General features: G+C 48.9%; 1 protein-coding gene across 1 annotated transcript in view; it reads right to left on the reverse strand.

Annotated features, from left to right (window-relative positions):
- Col4a2 (collagen type IV alpha 2 chain) overlaps positions 1 to 18,158 on the reverse strand; it is a 131,278-nt gene that overhangs the window by 81,749 nt on the left and 31,371 nt on the right. Inside the window, exon 4 of the mRNA XM_090341884.1 lies at positions 11,544 to 11,624. Within this exon, the coding sequence (XP_090198010.1) occupies positions 11,544 to 11,624 (81 nt within the window). The remainder of the gene's footprint in view (positions 1 to 11,543; positions 11,625 to 18,158) is intronic.

The raw sequence follows: 18,158 nt of genomic DNA on the forward strand, positions 1-18,158 counted from the left end.
TGAGTCAGACACTGGAGGACTTGAATGATGGAGTTGTCTACAAGGAACTAGCTTGAGTGGGAGGCCGGAGGGCTCACAGCTGCAGCCAGCTCAGGGGCTCAGGTGGGCCTGCTACCTAGGACAATTTTGAATTGCCCCAAACTTCAAAGTAGCCATTTTAGTCAGCGGTCCCAGTGGCTCACGCCTGCCCTCCTAGCTACTCGGGAGGCTGAGATCTGAGCACGGTAGTTTGAAGCCAACCTGGACAGGAAAGTCCATGAGATTCTTATCCCCAATTAATCACAGAAAAAGCTGCAAGTAATGCTGTAGCTCAAGTGGTAGAGGGCTTAAGAGGCTTAGGGACAGTGCTCAGGCCCAGAGATCAAGGGCCAAGACTGGCAAAAACAAAACAGAATGAAAGAACAGATCATCAAACTCTACTTAATGTCTGCTCCGATTCGGATGATGGATATGTCGTAGCATGTTGTTCTTTGAGAAGCAAGGATGTGGGAGCGAGGGAGGACCCTTTGGTGTTACAGAGATAACAGGGCAAAGAGAAGAGGAGCCCCTTTCCCACTTGATGGGTCCCTGCTGTGTATGTATGGAGTGCCAAGTTCAGAAGAGCAATTCCAAAACTTTACAGAATAACCTATCAGTTTTCAGGCCAATCTGTTAGCTTTCATTATGGCAGTCACTGCAGATGCTGCTTCTGCTGTGCTGTGAGTTAACTCACAGCAGGATAAAAGCTGGGCACCCAGCCCCCGCCCTTTGCATCCTGACCCGAGCCCATCCCTCCTCAATCACTCTGCAATCTTGGAAGAACAGGATTCACTGATAAACATCTGGTGACAAACTGCCCCATGGACAGGCGAAGCCTTCTTCTTATCACCTTGCAGAGAATAGCCAAAAGCCACAGACAACTCCAGGCTTCCAGTGTCAAAGATATCGATAATGATCAACCAGTCCACACCTCTGACCTGCAACTGTTGTAACTGTGTGCAAACTTTCCTCACCTTTTGCCCCCAATTTCCTCATTTGACCTGAAGCCAAAGTCTATACCCCAGAAGATGGCTGAAGATGCACTGAAATGCTGCCATGTAACAAACCTCTTCTCTGCCCTCCATGTGGATTCTTTACTTGGCATGTGGAGGTGAGAGGCCAGACTTCATATGGCACTCCTCGGGCCTGGCGTCTAAAAAAATAGCTTCCGATAGAAGCCTTCTTTCCAGGACCAATGTTTAGACTCTTGCACAGAGTAACTCTGGAGTATGGATTCTCATTTTTCCTTTTCCTGTTCCCTTTATCATTCTTCCCCTTCCTTTCTAGAGACCATCCAGACTGGCAGACCAGTGTGGCTGCCATCTGCACTTGAGGAGCTAGCACCCTAGATGATGCGTGAGGGAGACTCACTCAGACAATCCTGTCTGTTCACAACAGGCAGTGTTTAGAAACAGCTTCCGTCTGGTCTTTTTGGAAATCCTGAAGGCGTTTACTAAATATGAACTAGAAGTGCATATAAAGCAAAACAAAGGTCTCTGAGGACAGCGTCCCTGCTCGTGCAGAAAGGGAGCCATGCTGCATTACCCTATTTGTCAAAGCAGCCCACCAAAAATGGTCTGTGAAGCTGGTGTTTCATCTGCCCTCTGAGAACAGAGAGGCCTGCATCCCCTGGGCTGCACCGTGGCCGGCCTGCGGGAGCCTGTGTGAGGCACAGTGCATGACGTCCTCGGTGACGGCCACACCGTGTTTTCCTTTCCTCCAGCCCCAAGTCCAGCTGCTGCTCTGCCTCCGTCCTGGTGTGGCGTGGCCCGTGTGGATGCCTGACCCCTGGAAGGTTCTCACCCTCGCCAGCCAGGTGACTGCCAGCCACAGGGGCCCGCCTGCAACCCCTAAATGACCGTCCCTGCATTCCATTTGGTTGTTTTCCTCTCTTTCTCTCTCTCTCTCAGAAAACATCTGGCCAACCAGAAACCCCCCGCAGCAATGAAAACAGTGGTTAATTTTCCTCTGGACTTTGTTCTCTTCTCTGAGTGTGAAGAACTCCCTGGTGGGTTGGTTTGTCTCTAAACACAGAGGGGCATGGAGGGGTCTGAGGTCCTCTCAGAAACACGGGGGCTTTCTCCCAGAACGGCAGACAACCCACAAAGGACTCAGAGTGCTTTAGGCCCTGAAGTAATCAGCTTCCATTAGCAATGTCTAGAGCCCGACAAGAACTTGAAGTTTTCATTATAAAAGAATGTGGCAGAGGCTGCCAAGCATTTTTAGGGGTGTGAAGGGGTATATGGCTCCTCACAGGAGTGAGACGTGGATAAACAGTGGATGAGGGCATTGCTGTTTTTCCTTCCCACTCAGATTCTGCATCCATTGTGTAGTTAGTCATCACCGAGGCTATCTGTACACACACACACACAGGTGTTTGCTCAACTCCTCTGGTGATCAAATGTCTACTGAGCTGTTCCAGTAAGCATTTTACTGATAGGACCCCACCTCACTGACCAGCTCTAGCTTCTGTACACAGCTATGTCTTTTGAGTCTATTCAATGAAGTGATGTTAAAACCACGTTTCACTGGAATTTGAATAATGTACATTTCCTTGAGGATGAGAGTCTATTTGGCCTTCTTTGTATTAAATCCTGAATTATTACTGTATCTCTTGAGATATAATATTCACTCCATTGGGGAGGAGTAGGGAAGGGCAGAGAAGGAGTCCTAAAGTCTGCAGTTGCTCCTCGCTTCCCCAGAGGAATAACAAATTCATTTCCACAACAGTTTAAGAGCCAGATGCCACTGGATCACCCCTGTAAAACTAGCTACTGAGGCGGCTGAGATTTGAGGATCATGGTTCAAAGCCAGCTAGGGGTAGAAAAGCCAGTAAGACTATTCTAATTAACTAGAAAGAAGCTGGAAGTTAAGGTGTGCTTCAAGTGGTAGAATCCTAACCTTGAGTGGAAAAGCTAAGAAAGAGCTCCCAGGTCCTGAGATCAAGCCCTAGTGCAAGCACGCCCATACACACACACACACATACACACACAGAGTCTAATTTTAAGATGTTACTAATACTTTGCTGGAAAGAAAAGAGCCACATCACAGACAGTCAAGGTTGCCTGAATCGAAGCCACCAGTCAGGCAGTTTTCAGAAGCAAGTGAAGAGGTCCAAGTAGAGTTCATGTTGGGAAAGCAAGAAAAAATCCCTTGAGGCCATGGGCTAAGGCAGAGGATGGGATGTTGAGCCCTTAGGAAAATCCGGTCTCAGCTGACCAACACATTCTAGGTAGTCAGCATTTCTAACAGATGGGGACTTGGCCCTGTTTACTTTTGAGATAACATTCTTTTTTTTTTTTTTTTAAGTAAAGATATAAGCCCAACAGGTCTCAAAATCTTGTCTTGTTTTCATACACCCCTGCATTTCTATTGTTCTGTTCTCACCCAGGACTTACAGTCTAGAACACGCACAGGCGTGGTGATGCGTTCCCTGTTCCAGGCTCACCTCCCTGGAACACGCACCTAGGCGGGTCGGAGGGTGTTCTCCTTCAATTTTAAATAAAGTAAGCTCGGAAGCTTAGCCATGAGTGGAGTGCTCGCCTTTAGGAGAGGTACCACTGAGACGTGAGCTCCCTGAGACGTGGCGTGGACCACGGTGTGGGCTAAATACTCACGAGGGAATAAAGATGGTTTTTAAAGTGCAGTGGTCAGCTCTGACTAAATGCAATCCTATCTCTATGTAGGGGACCAAGATTTTGGTCTTTTAGAGCACTTTCTGTGGCTAGAGTGGATCCTCCACAGGATTCCCCGGGAAGGGCTCTGTGACCTTGGATCTCCTAAGTAACAGCTTCAGAGAAGCCTCCAGATGGTTGGCACTGCCCACAGAGGTTCTCAAGTGTGTGTACAATGGCACCAGGAATGAAAATGTGAGGTTAAGAGAAGACCATTATTTATGATGTACATGGGAGGTGACCCCGGTCCAAACCTCAACTCCCCAAAGACTATCAACTGACAAGGGTTGATGTGGCTCCTGTGCTTCTGGGAGCCATGGGTCTTTGCTCCACAGCCCCACCAAGACCACACAGCCAGGCACTGGTGGCTCACACTTGTAATCCTTACTACTCAGGAGGCCAAGATTTGAGGTTCATGTTTGAAAGCCTGGGAAGACAAATCCAAGAGATGGTTATCTCTAATTAACCAAAATGCCAGAAGTAGAGGTGTAACGCAAGGGGCCGAGCACCAGTCTTGAGTGAAAAAAAAAAGAGCATGAAGTCTTGAGTTTAAGTCTCAGTAGAGGCAATAAATAAATAAATAAATAAGTAAACAATCAGGCCATGGTGTTGAAAGTGGGTGAGAAACATAAGCAAAAAGGGGCTATAAAAGCCCAGAATCTGGGTGATGTTTCTGCTGTTTTTTTTTTAAATATCTCAGTCTATTTTTTCTTTATTAACGTTGATTTTTTTACATCATATTTTAAATGACAGGTTTAACAAACGAGTGTTCAAGAAGGGAATCTCTATGTTTCTGCTGTTTTTGACTAATTCTTCACCCTCTCTAGGTGGTGAGGACTTCTGCAGGATGCTCTGCGCAGGGTCTGCATGGACCCTGGATGCTGGTAGACTCAGGTGGTCACAGAGGTGAGCCTGCTCACCTCCACAGGCGCTGGTGTGGGCCAAGAGGCACAGAGGCCAGCACCCGGCACTACTCCTGGCCTCGGACAGGAGCTCAGCTTTTACCCTCCCAAGAGAAAATCCATTTGTTTTACATTCCTGGTTCTACACAGGGAAAGGTGAGGGCGACAATGTGAGAGCAGATGCCATTTGCAAGACCATGGCTCTGCTTGGAAAGAAGGCCCTGAAAATAACTAGTGCTTAGGCAGTTCTGGGCCCTCTTCGTCCCATCCCAGGGCTTGGGGTTCTCTTTACTTTTGGTGATTGCTAATCTCCTGATCCAATAGCAAGAGATCTAAGAACCACGAGTTTCTTGTGTTCCATTCATCCATTATCCATTATCCAGCCATCCCTCCACCCTCCACCATCCAATCATTATTCATCCACCCACCTATTAATCTATCCATGTATCCCTCCCTCCCTCTATACACACATCCTTCCACTCATCCACCCATCCTCCATCCCTCTAGCCCACCTCCAAGAGCCCAAGGTTCATGCTCCACTTAGCTTCCATTGTTCTCTTTTTTTCCCCACTTTGATTTACATTGCTGAATTTAAGGAATCTCGAGAGGTTAAGGATGATTTGACCCAAGTCCAGAGACCCATAGTATGTGGGAAATTCTTAGGTGCATGGAAAAATACAACAGCTAAACATAACTTGTTGCCTCTGGTGCTTTGTGAGTAAATGTTGTCATGGAAACCCCCTGGAAGTTTAGTCTCTGAGGTGGCTCTGGCTGTGGGGCCCTAGGAGGGATCCGGAGGGGTTGGCTGGAGGGAGGAGGGGTGAAGGAGGAAGGATGGAGATGTGTCATTTGCTTCGGGCCTGATGACGTGGTACCTTTTCCCTTCTGTAGCTTGTCAGGGCCATTTGACCCTCTGAATCCTTCCCAATCTGCCTTAGCAGGCATTAATTTGTGAGATATCTGATTGCGTTAGGAAGGAAGGTACTCTGAGGGCTCATGGGAAGTCTGAGATAACCTTTGTGATCAAGTTTATGACAGAAGAACAAATGTCCATGGGAACAGGCTAGGAAACCATGAGCTTAAAGTTGACTCATCACTTCTCAGGTGGCAAGCTGCCATATCCTGTGGAACTTGTCACTTCATCGCCCCCTCTCCCATTTGTGTCTATGATGAAGATGTCACACAGGAGACAAAAACCTCTCTTTGTAGAAATTCTACAAGAAAAAATTCACTCGGACATGTTCCACTCAACTGCCTTTTGCTTCCAAGGAACAGGAGGAAAAAAAATTGAAAAGAGAGAGGAAGCTGGGGGTTGGTGTTCATGCCAGTAATCCAAGCTACTCAGGAGGTGGAGAGGTAGCCATCCTGGCAGGACAGGAAATTCTTTTTTGTGTGTGGGAGGGTGGTCAGGGGGCTTGAACTCTGGGCCTGGACACTGTCTCTGAACTCGTCAGCTCAAGGCTACCACCCTACCCCTTGAGCTGCAGCCCTATTTCCCGTTTTCTAGTGATTAATTGGAAATGAGTCTCATGTTCTTTAGTTCCCTAGCGGGCTTGGAACCTTGATCCTTAGAGCTCAGCCTCCTGAGTAGCTAGGATTACAGGCGTGAGCCACAGCGCCTGGCTATGAGATTCATATCTCCAGTTAACCAGGCCGAAAGCTGGAAATGGAGCTGTACCTCAAGTATCAGCCTTGTGCAAAAAAGCTAAGGCAAAGCGCCTAGCTCCTGAGTATGAACCCTAGTACTGACACCCTGAAAACAAAAAGGAAAGAAAAGAGAGAGGAAGGATGGGCCAACATCATAATATTCAATATACATCTGTGAAAATAAAATCGGATAAACTGAAGGGATGTGTGGGGTAGGAAGAGATAGGGGTACATGATGGAAAGAATGACCTTGACCAAGACATTGTACTTATAAACTGACTTGTTGAACGGCAACTCCTTCTACAGCTATCTAAAGACAACCATAACAAGACATTGTACTTATAAAGTAGCTTGCTGAATGGCAACCCCCTTCTACAACTTTCTAAAGACAACAATAACAAGAAACTAGCTGGGTGCCCGGGTTCACACCTGTAATTCTGGTTACTCAGGAGGCTGAGATCTGAGGATCAAGGTTCAAAGCCAGCCCAGGTAGGAAAGTCTGGGGGACTCCTATCTCCAATTAACCACAAAATAAGTCAGAAGTGGAGCTGTACCTCAAGAGGTAGAGCTTAGGCCTTGAGCACCAAAGCTCAGGGACAGCACCTAAGCTCTGGGTTCAAGTCCCAGGACTGACACAGGGAAAAAACCCAAACAAAACAAAACTTTAGCAAACGAAACAAAAAATACAAAAGAGAAAGCCAGGTGGGCTGGTGGCTTGGTTTTCAAAGGAGTCATTAGGGCTTGGAATAAGTCATGGTTACTTTAATATGCTGTGTAGATCTTGCACATCCTTCAACATCAAGATTTTAAGTAACTTGTTATTATTAATTATTTGCTCACAAGAAGAGACGGGCTCTCCCCACCCTGTGCTGCCTCAGCTCTGCCGGGCTGGGGGGGCTCCTCCACAGCTCCTGTCTGTCAGGCTTGCTCGAATGAGTTGTGACCTGAGAGCTGCTTGTGGGAGCAGCATTCTCTCCCTCTCTGCTGCCTCCCCTAAGGAATCTGCCGGAAGATACTTTACATAAAGCTCCTTTACTTGGTAACACGAGAATTCACTTGGAACTGGGCTTCACATGCATTTGTGATTTCTGCCTGGGGTCCAAGTGTTATCCAGTCGTCACACAGTTTCTGCTGTTGGCTGTTAGCAGCAGGAGTTGGGTGCCGTGTCCATATAAGGCTGGGTTAGCAAGGTCCAGAGGCCGGCTGCAGAGCCGTGCTTCCCTCACCACTGCCACAGTAGCACCGTGGGGAAAATCTAGGAGCGGAGACCTCAGGGGAAGTGTGGGAAAGAACAAAGTCTGCACGCAGCTAGTTCTCTGGACAGCAGCCTCCACCAGCTGCTATTTTTATGTGCTACATTGTTTAAAAAAAAATACAACCAAACCAGAAGTGGGACAGAAATGAGTATTCTTGAATAAGAGTTTAACCCACAAGACCATGTTTGCAATAGTGAAATAGGACCTATATTTGTACTAGCTTTTAGAGAAAAATATGCAACTGTCTAATGAGAAATGTCTTGCTGAGCGCGGGTGGCTCGGGAGGCTGAGATGTGACAGTCCAGGTTGAAAACCAGCCTGGACAGGAAAGTCCATGAGACTTGACTGCCATAGAGCCGGAAGTATAAACATGTTCAGAGATGGTACCCATAAACCCTAGGACTGGCTTAAAAAAGAAAGAGAGAGAGAGAGAGCTAGAAGTTGGAAGTGCCAGCCTTGAGCAAACAAATAAGGGAGTTCAAGCCCCAGTACCAGCGCACATGTGTGCGTGCATACACACAGAGGGAACTATCTTCAGTAATATACCAGAAGGCACCTCCAGGAATGCAGTACACAGCGCTGGTCAATGGTGCCTCCTTTCTCTCCTTCAGCTTTCAACAACAGCCCGTCCATCCTCTTTCTCTCCAATGGACGGCAGCAATCAGCCTGTGTGCGGACTGACGTGTGGCCGATTGCCAGTGGGCCTCAAGATAGCAGAAAGGGTGAGCTGCTCCCTATAGCCTGTCAAGCCACCAAGTGTGGGGGCACAGATGGAATGACCCCTGTGGTATTCCCTCAAAGTGTGGGGATACAGATGGAATGACCCCCGTGGTCCCCCTCAAAATGGACTGTTCCCCCTATCCCTTGTAGGACAATGGTACTGATAACTGGCTTGAAGGGTTGGTAGCACAGCAAGTTGGCTGAGTCTTGCACAGGGCCTTAATCCAGAGGACCAGGGGTCTCACGGGGTCCCTTTGCCTGGCAATGGCTCAAAAGCAGGAGCAGGCGGCCTCCTGGTGAGAAACACTCGAATATGAGCTTTCGAAACCACAGAGAATAGCGAACCTTGGGGACTGCCTCTCTAGAGGAAGATCCTGAAAATGACCTTAAGCAGAATGTGAGAGAGCATGTGGCCACGCCGGCAGCAGCACACAGGGGAGTCATCAGAATTAGCAGTCTTCACCGGAGAACAGAATTCCTGCAGCGGCGTCATGGAAACTTTTGCTGCTCTGCCTTTGCACTGGACAACCAGAGAAAGTGAGGAAGAACAGACAGCAGCCTTGCCCTGGCTTGTCTGGGTTCTGTTTGGCTGACACTGCGGAGAACACAGCGTCCCTCTGGAGTCTAGCTCTGTCCCTTCAGCCGGTCTCTCTCATGTTTGTACAGCAGTGACTTATCTAAGGTGTCCATATAAGGTTGAGCCAGCCCAGGGCTCAGCGCTGAATAATCATTTCAGTGTTGGGAAAATCTATAGCAAGGAATCTATCGCAAGGGGAAACTTAAATCGCGTGAAATTCTTTCAGTAGATTTAAAATATCTATCTTTTCTAAATGCTGACAAACCATCAACTAGCAATTCGCAAAGCATAAAGCCTGCTGCCTAGAGTTATGCCCAACTAGAACGAAAGGTTCTGTTCTGCCAGTCAAGAGTCCAGGCACATGCAGCACAAGGAGCTGCCACCAGTATAATGATGAGACCCGAAGTCCAGAGCGTCCCTGCCACCAGTGCCACCAGTGTCACCTTGCACACTTTGTGGAGAGGCTTGGGAATGGGGAGAGAACACCCAGCTCTAAAGAGGCTGCCCTGCATGGGAATGGGGCTTGCTGCTGTGAAAACCCACCTTGGGATCAGACTGGTTTTCACCGGCAGGGCCCAGAGCTGTTCAGACCTCTGAGCAGGGAGCGATGTGGACAGGAGCTCTTCAGGCTTTCACAGCTTGAACTCACGACACAAAGTGCAGACGAGCAAGGAATGTGTGCATCACAGGAGGGGCAGAGGAGGGGCAGAGAAGGAAGCATGCCTCTGCACCCTCCCTGCTCCCCAAACTTGGGCTTGAATATATGAATAGAAATAGTGTCTGAGCCTCAAAGGAACAGAGGCTCAATGGTTTCCCTCATTTGTCATAATCAGTAGAAACCTTGGGCTCTACTAGCAGAGATTTACAACAGAACAAAACCTAGATACATAAAGCCATACAGTATGACTCTTAATGAAAGGACCTCCAGGATATAGACACAAAAGTCATATAACGAGTGACTGTTGTCCTTAATGTACTGTGTTATCTCTTATCTCTTTTGCTGTCCCTTGGTTATCTCATATTGTTACAGTATTTTGCCTTGTTACCTGATATATTGTATATATGTTTATTTGGGTAATTGAAATCAGATAGGGAAGGGAGGAAACCAAGATGAGGGGCTGGAGTGGGGGCGGGAAATGGGGACCAAGACATGAGAAAGAATATCAATGTTTGTGAAGTAATGCACCTTCTATCTGGTGAATATAATGTAACCTTTCTATTAATTACAATAAAAATATATGAAAAAAATAGTCTGACCCAGGCACATGTCTGTACTTCTAGGTACTCAGGAGGCTGAGGTCTGAGGATCATGGTTCAAAGCCAGGAGGGCAGGAAAGTCTAGTTATCGCCAATTAACCACCAAAAAGCCAGATGTGGCACCGTGGCTCAGGTGGAAGAGAGCTAGTGTTGGGCACTAAAGCTCAGGGACAATATCCAGGCTCTGAGTTCAAATGCCAGGGTCAGCACCAAAAGAAAACAAAAACAAACAAAACAATGTTTTCTTTAAGATTTGTTTTATGGTGCTGAGTACTGAAGTAGGCTTTGTGTACACTAAGCATACATTCTCACTAAGCAACCCCTACCAAATGCTGTCATTTTTAAAATAAATGAATGACGATACTGCAGTGTTAAAGATGGAGAATCAGCTCTCAGTCACACTCACTGAATGTCAAACGTGTTCAATTCACGGCAGGTGTGATGTGACCAGGGTCTCTACGAAGTGAACTTTGCCAGGCACTCACAGAACCAGAGAATGTGGGATCTAAATCTGGAATCTCCATCTGTGGAGTAAGTGCCAGCCTCCCCTCTTTTGTATACCGAGGCTGTGCTAAAAATGTAGTGATGTTGGCTGGGGGTTTGGCCTAGTGGTAGAGTGCTTGCCTAGCAAGCATGAAGACCTGGGTTCGAGTCTTCCGTGCCACATACATTAAAAAAAAAAAAAGCTGGAAATGGTGCCGTGGCTCATGTGGTAGAGTTCTAGCCTTGAGAAAATTCAAGGACAATGCTCAGGCCCTGAATTCAAGCCATAGGACTGGCAAAAAAACCCCCAAAAACCCAAAAAAACAAATGTAGAGATGCGTTCTTCCACGTACTATTTTAATACAGTATATGTGTTCAGGTAAATTCTAAGCTCACATCATCCCTGCATCAATGTGCCTCTACATATATACTTATTTACACAAATACACACAGACACAGACACAGACACAGACACAGACACACACACACACACACACACACACACACACACACACACACACTTGTAGCCAGCCCTCTACATCTCTGGATTTGTACCTCAAGTGCAACTGACCAAGGACAGAAAAATATTTGAAAAAAAGTAAAGTTCCTGCTCTGAGTACACGCAGACATTTTGCTCTTATCTTTGCTCTCCAAATAATAGAGTGACACCTCCATCTACACAGCAGTTACAATGCGTTTTCTATAACTAACCTGAAGATGATGAGTCAAGTGTTGGGAAGACACGCACAGGCTATGTGAATATAAAATACCATCTTATGCAAAGGTTTTATTCATGGGGTCTTGGGCTCAGTTGCTGTGGGTATCAAGGACTGAGTAGATGCATCCATACCAGTGAACAGAGAAAGGAACGTGATGGAACTGGAGTCGGGTTTGGACTGCATTCCTGCTCACAGGCATGGGGGGGTACTTGTATTAGACTTGGTGACTAGTCAAGCTGATGACAACTTCCCTCCCCACAGAAGTATCAGAAGGCAGCACGCTTACTTACCCGGCCTCCTTTCTCGGGGTAGCACTGGCACCCCCCGCTGCAGTCTCTCCCTCCGCAGGGCACGTCAAACTTCTTCACACCCTGCAGAAACCAAACACAGAGCAGAGGGTTACCAGTCAGATCACAGCACCCTCGGGCCTCGGCTCAAGTCCTTCCCGCCCTACCCAGCGGGAGTTTATCCGACATTCCAGAAGCATCTTTTGGACACCTTCAGGTTCCCAGCAAGACTTCATGGAGAGATTCACAACCTTGCCCTGCCCCGCCCCGGCCCATGCCGGCTGCCACATCCTGCACAGGACTGGTCTGGTTGTCACACTCCATGAGCCTACAAGAGCATATCGCTGTCACCCAGGACCCACACCCCCTTCCGAAGGCATGTGGAAAGCACATCCCGTCCAGGAGGCCTGGAGACGCAGGTCCACTGCAGAAGGGCAGCCACAGGAGAGCGGGAGCAGGCCTAGGAGAGCGGATCAGCCATGGGCACTTACCCCTCTCTCCTCGCAACCTTGGACAGTGCACACAGTTCAGCTGCCCCAACCCCAGCCCCTCCCACTGCCAGGATACTGACGGGCAGCGAGGAAAAGACACGGGACCTTGTATTCCTGAGTACTAGCTGGCAGAGACATTATTGTCAGAGACGTCATGTGTGTGTACATGTTTGTATGTATGCGCGTATGAACACGTGTGTGCACATGTGTGTGTGTGTGTATGTGCTTGTACTGGGGCTGGAACTGAGGGCTTGCGCACTGTCTCTTGGCTTGTTCACACAATGTTGACACTTGACCCATGTCTCTACTTCCAGCTTTTTGCTAGTTAACTGGAGGTATGCATCTCATGGAGTCTCCTAGCTGGGCTGGCTTCAAACCACAGTCCTTAGGTCTCAGCCTCCAGGTGCCAGCATTACAATCATGAGCTACCCAGTGTCCAGCTATTTTAGAGACTTGGGGGCATCCCGCTGTCTGCTTCGCATGGCAGCACACGGCAGAGTCCCCTGTGCCCACTGCTGCCTGCTCTCCCTGTGGCACTGTCTGGGGTTGCCACAGCCTTCGGCAGAGCCTTCTTCCACACCCAGGACACACATGCAAGACAGACAAGCTTCTGACTCAGAGCCACCAGGCCAGGGTTTACCTTGGGCCTTTGCAATCCCTCAAAGCTATTTTCGCTCAGATGACAAAACCTTCTGCTTGGTTGACAATTTTCCATTAGACAGTTCTCACTTCATAGCTCCCATTTTTGTCAATGCCTTGATTATGAGTCTTATTTAATCTAGTATCGGATGCACTTATTACTAGCTGAAGAATTCCCCTGAACCTGATAGTCCCAAATCCTTCCAAGAAACCAACACTTCATGAGCATTTCCCCACCTCTCTTTAAGGTAATGACACCACTCGGGTTTGCACAGCATAAGAGGAAACAGTCATAAACACCCACATTCCCTCAACACAGTATTCTAGGCATTTGCCAATTTCTCAGAGCTTCAATGTTTATCTACACTGGGGCTCCTAAGTCACAGGGTTTGAGTATATGATTTCTAGACACAGAGAGCCCACACTGAGCTGTGGGCTTCACTCAGCTTAAGGATGGCGGACTGCCACCCTCACGCTTCACGGCAGCCATCACCTATGAATCGGAGCCCTGGCAGGTGTCCCTGGCTCACCCAATAATTCATTTCACAGCTGTGTGGAAAGGGTAGGGGTTCCTGTGGCTACAGGGGGCAGCAAATGCTCATATTCTCCATCTGGCGTTTCACATGCTATTTTAAATGTTGATTTCAGAGGTACTTGCCAAAGCCTTGTATATATACACCAATGCTTGACGTGATTTTAATGGTTTTCAAATTGATCTAACAGACTCACTACTTTAAATTTAGGATATTCTCTGGACTTAGTTGTTACTTGCTCCAAATTGAATACCTTTCTTGTTTTTGGATGCAGGCTGGGCAGAACTAGGGGTCTCTTGGTGTGGCTACAGCAAGGGTCGTGGTGCCCCATGTCGTGGAGGTGGGGCTAAATGCACTCTGGCGAGGCAGTCCTTTGGGAAGCATGCCAGCGTCTGCCCTGGCCCATTTTAACCGTGTGCGTGCACAAGCAAGTACGCATGTGTGTGTTCCCACCGGCATCCACCTGCCCTTTGGAGAAACTCCTAAGTCCAGCATGGACGACAGCCCTCCGTGCTGCACAGCGGAGCATCTGGCCTCCAGGACGACCAGAAATATTTACTTGTTGGGACTAGGCGTGCACTCCAGACAGACTCACACAGACGGAGCCTCCACAATCCCCTGGCAGGACTCGGGGATCAGAAATGTTCCTAAGATGCAACGCGTCCCCCCTCCCCGGGGGCCTTGTGAAAGGAGAGTGGTGGGAGGGTGCTGTGTGGGGCCCAACACTGAGCCCCCACCCTTATCCAACACCACAAGTCCCCCCTCAGTTTCACTGTCCAGGACAGCCACGGTCGCCCTGCTTGTCAAGCCTTAATACAGCAATGCCCACCCACCAGGGGTCAGCTCACCCCCTTCTCCACCCCTTCTCCCATGGGGCCTGGGCCCGGGCCTTGCTTCACCCCTGTCTGTCTCTGTGAGGACCTTTTCCTCTGTCGGGTCCTTTCGGGCTATCCAATACTTCACTCTTCTCCTTTACAAAAGCTCAGGTCATAAAAGAAGCATTTAAGACTTCTCCTTCAGAGTCTGAAGCTAGGGGTAGCAGTGCCAGAGCTTTTACCTAGGCTCTGGCTCTGTGAGACCCCTGCAGATGCCTCCACCAGTGAAGCAGCTGAGGAGGTAAAGTTCCCCGGGCAGGAGGATGGCCTGTCCACCCAGCTAAGCTGGCCAATTGAGCCACTGGATGGCCTTTACTCAAGGGAAAAAAGGCTCAGGGTATCAGGTGTGTTTATTAGGCTGGCGCTCCCCCTTGAGCCATGCCTCCAGCCCTGCTTTTCATTAGCTATCTTGGAGATGGAGTCTAGAGAACTTTTTCCTGCCTTAAACTGTGATCCTCCAGAACGCAGCTTGCTGAGAGTGGCTAGGATTACAACATGAGCCACTGGAATCCAGCAAATGGCTTCCGTCCCTTCCCTCCTTCTTCCTTTCCTTTCCTGTTTCTCCTCTCTGTCTCTGTCTCCCTCTTTCTTACTGTGGGTGTTGGACATTGGTCAGTCTTTTGCCACTGGGAAAGACACAGCATACTTTAAGGATGTTCCGGCCCCAGCTTCCTATTAGGTTCAAGCAGAGTTTTATGCGTTGAGCTGCCAGGCTGGCTGGCTCTGCCTGCTCTGAATCAGACTCAGCAGAGTTGGGAAGAGAGGTCAGTGGGAGCAGCTGCAGGATTAGGAGAGCATCCGGTCCCACAGCCGTGGGCGCCAGATCTGGCTGGAGCAGGCCGGTGACATCGAGAGAGGAGCCTAGGGGATCTCATTGCCTTTACTGGGGCCATGTCCTGTCAGGCCATGGGGGCTGGCACTCTTTCCTTGCTTGGGGAAGCAAGGCACAGTCTTGAGGGAAGACTCTGCTTCAGTGTCCCTCAGGCCACCCAGACCCAGACTTTTGGTGACGGTCTCGGAGCATGAACTCAAGGCCTGGGTGCTGTCCCTTAGCCTTTTCCTCTCAAGGATAGCGCTCTATCACTTGAACCACAGCTCTGCTTCCAGTTTATTTTGGGGGGGGGGGGGTTAGTGGGAAAGAAGAGTCTCATGGACTTTCCTGCCCCAGATGGTTTTGAACCACAATCCTTAGATCTCAGCCTATTTTTTTTTTTTTTCAACTCAGGGCCTTGGTGCTGTCCCTGAGCCTCTTTGTCCTCAAGGTTAGTGTTCCACCATTTGAGTCACAGCCCCACTGCTGGGTCTTTGAATGATTAATTGGAAGTAAGAGTCTCATGGGGATTTTTCTGCCTGGGCTGGCTTTGAACTGTGATCATCCTCAGAGCTCAGCCTTCTGAGTAGCTGCGATTACAGGGGTAAGCCACCAGTGCCCGACAAATCCCAGCCTCCTGAGTAGCTGACAGGCATGAGCTACTGTGCCTGAGCCTGAAGTGGGGCTGTGGCTTGCGTGGTAGAGAACTAGCCTTGAGCAAAAAAAAAAAAAAAAGCTCAGGGACAATACCCAGGCCCTGAGTTCAAACCCCAGTACCAGCACATACACTATATGTATATATATATATATGAATGTGAATGTCAGAAAACAAGACACATAGAACAGGATTCTTAGGACTAGCCACTCCTCTCCCGGTGGGAATCATTGGGTATACTGAAAACATAAACCTGGGCACATGCCCCAGTTTTCTACAGATGGGAAGATCATTTAGAGTGGGAAAATGTATATGAATAAAAGTTAAAAAAAAGCCTACCATTGTTTTCTACTTGAGCATGAAAAGTGAATATTAATCAAATTTATATGAAGTTTCAAGAACAAACCTCATCTGTCAGGAAACAAAGAGTATTTTGTCTTCCACAAGTTCCAAGAGAAGTCTTGTCCAAGGAAGCAGTTGAAGCCAGTGTACCTCCAGCCAGAAAAGAGCATTGTCTAGAGGGACTTAACTGACATTCTGCACTAGACTGCCCCCAGCGCCTAACCCAAACTTCCTCCGCACAGGGGCACTGAATAACCCATTCTTAGAGACATAAAAGGTAAGCATTTCTTATTGTCAAAAGTAGTTATCTTTCCTAGTTTGAGGCGACACAATCTATATTAGCCTTTGTTTTTAATCACAAGTCCAGTCAAGCTGGGCTTTTGAGAAATATTCCTTTAATCTAAAAAGAGGCAAATCAAGAAGAAAGCCAAGTTGGGAACAAAGTTCCCAGTAAAATTCTATTAGTCTATCAAAACAGGAAATATAAGCCATTTCCACACATGCAGCTTTAAGAATTAAGGAAACAATTTTAACATGGTATTGGTGAGACAAGGTATATGGAAGGAAACACAGATGGCAGCGACACACGGAATGAGCCCTTGTCGCCAGCAAGCTGGTGGAGGCCCTGCCAGCTGCTCTATGGCGTCTCAGGGGCACCCAGAAGGGGCTGCCACCACACCGTCCTGGAACTGCTACAGCGAGGGACAGAGGCCCCTGATGGGGACAGGACAAGGAACCCTGGCGGGGCATTTGCTATCAAGTTGAGCGGGTTGTGGGTGGCCCTGCCAGCCTTTGTGGGGGTGCAGGGTGGAAAGGAGGAGGCCAGAGAGAGGGCCAGCTAGCGCTGACAGTCTTCAAGTCCCCTGACAGTTCACCTGGGTTTAGCCAGGTGAGCCCCAAGGAGCTGTCCCCATGTTACCATGACAGCAGATGCAGGCAGAGGGCTCTGTATCCAGGCCCTCACTCCCTCACTTGAGTCATGAGGCACAAGCTGACTTGCATGGTATATGTGTGAATGCTCAGTGTGTGTGTATATGTGTGTGTGTATGCTCCAGTACTGGGGTGTGAACTCAGGGCCTTAACCTCTTGCTTATTAGTTTGTTTGTTCAAGGCTGATGCTCTAGCACATATAGCATCTTGCTAGGTAACCAGACTTGTCTGCCCAAGCTGTCTTTGAGCTGACTAGTGTGGTGGCTGACTTGGTTGGATGACAGACGGGGTGGTTTAAGTCTAGGACAAGTGTTGTACGCAGGGGATGGGTAGGCTGAGAGGGGCATGGGTAGCTGGAGCAAGTAGCAAATGAGGATGAACAGAAGGCCCCTCCTCCTACAGTTCTACTGTGAGGATTCACAGGGGGAGGAGAGATTCCCCACCCTCCCCATCCCATTGTGTCTAGAGCTGTTCATGTCAGACAGCCGCCTGGCTCACTGGCCTGGGGCTGCAGACTCAGGAATGAGAGCTGAAGCCAGACCAGAGCCCTGAGCCAAAGGCTTCCTCAAAATTACCTGGCCCAGGGCTACAGGTGATGATCTCAGGTGTGGGCGGGCCCCAGACGGCAGGTGGAGACAAGTGGGTCACTGGGCTGGCTAGGAGAGGGAGCCTGGTATTTCCTGTCAGGCACGGATGGCTTTTCAGTATTCACAGTGTCTGGGGCAAAGGGAAGGGTGCGTGTGTCATGTGTGTAGTGGGGTGAGCAGGGGCCCTCCCCCAGCTGGGCACACAGAGCGCAGTGTAGTGTGAATGCTCAAGACCAGCAGGAAGGACGTGGGCAGGGGGCCCTGTGCCAGGCTGGTTTTCCCTTCCCTGTATCCAGGAATATTTCTCCATGTGTAGCTAAATTCTGTTTTTAAATGGTTCCTCATTTGACTCCAGAGCTGATCTTGAATGACATCCTACCCGGGACTCCAAACAAAACACAACTTTAAAGTCTCAACTGCAAAGTGAGCTCTTGTCACTTCTCAGCCATTTGGCTAGGATCAAGTGAGGAGCAGTTGCCTGCCTTCCAGGAAAGCTCCCTGACCCAATGCCACCAGCACTTCCTCTCTGTGCTGGGTCCTCTGCTGGCTGTATCAGAACACACCAGGCAGACAAGGAGTCCCCGCTGGTCTTATCTGAGGGCTGGCCAGTCACTGGCCCTCGCTGAGGTCAGCATGAAGCTATGGCACCGCTGTCAAGACTCTGACATCGGTCCAAACACCAACTGCCTTGCAGAGCTGGTGCACATGGGTGTGAATGTGCGCACGCGTGCACACACACACACACACACACACAC

The sequence above is a fragment of the Megascapheus bottae genome, chromosome 11, assembly GCF_031878675.1.
Source record: "Megascapheus bottae isolate mThoBot1 chromosome 11, mThoBot2.hap1, whole genome shotgun sequence".
Taxonomy (NCBI): Eukaryota; Metazoa; Chordata; class Mammalia; order Rodentia; family Geomyidae; genus Megascapheus; species Megascapheus bottae.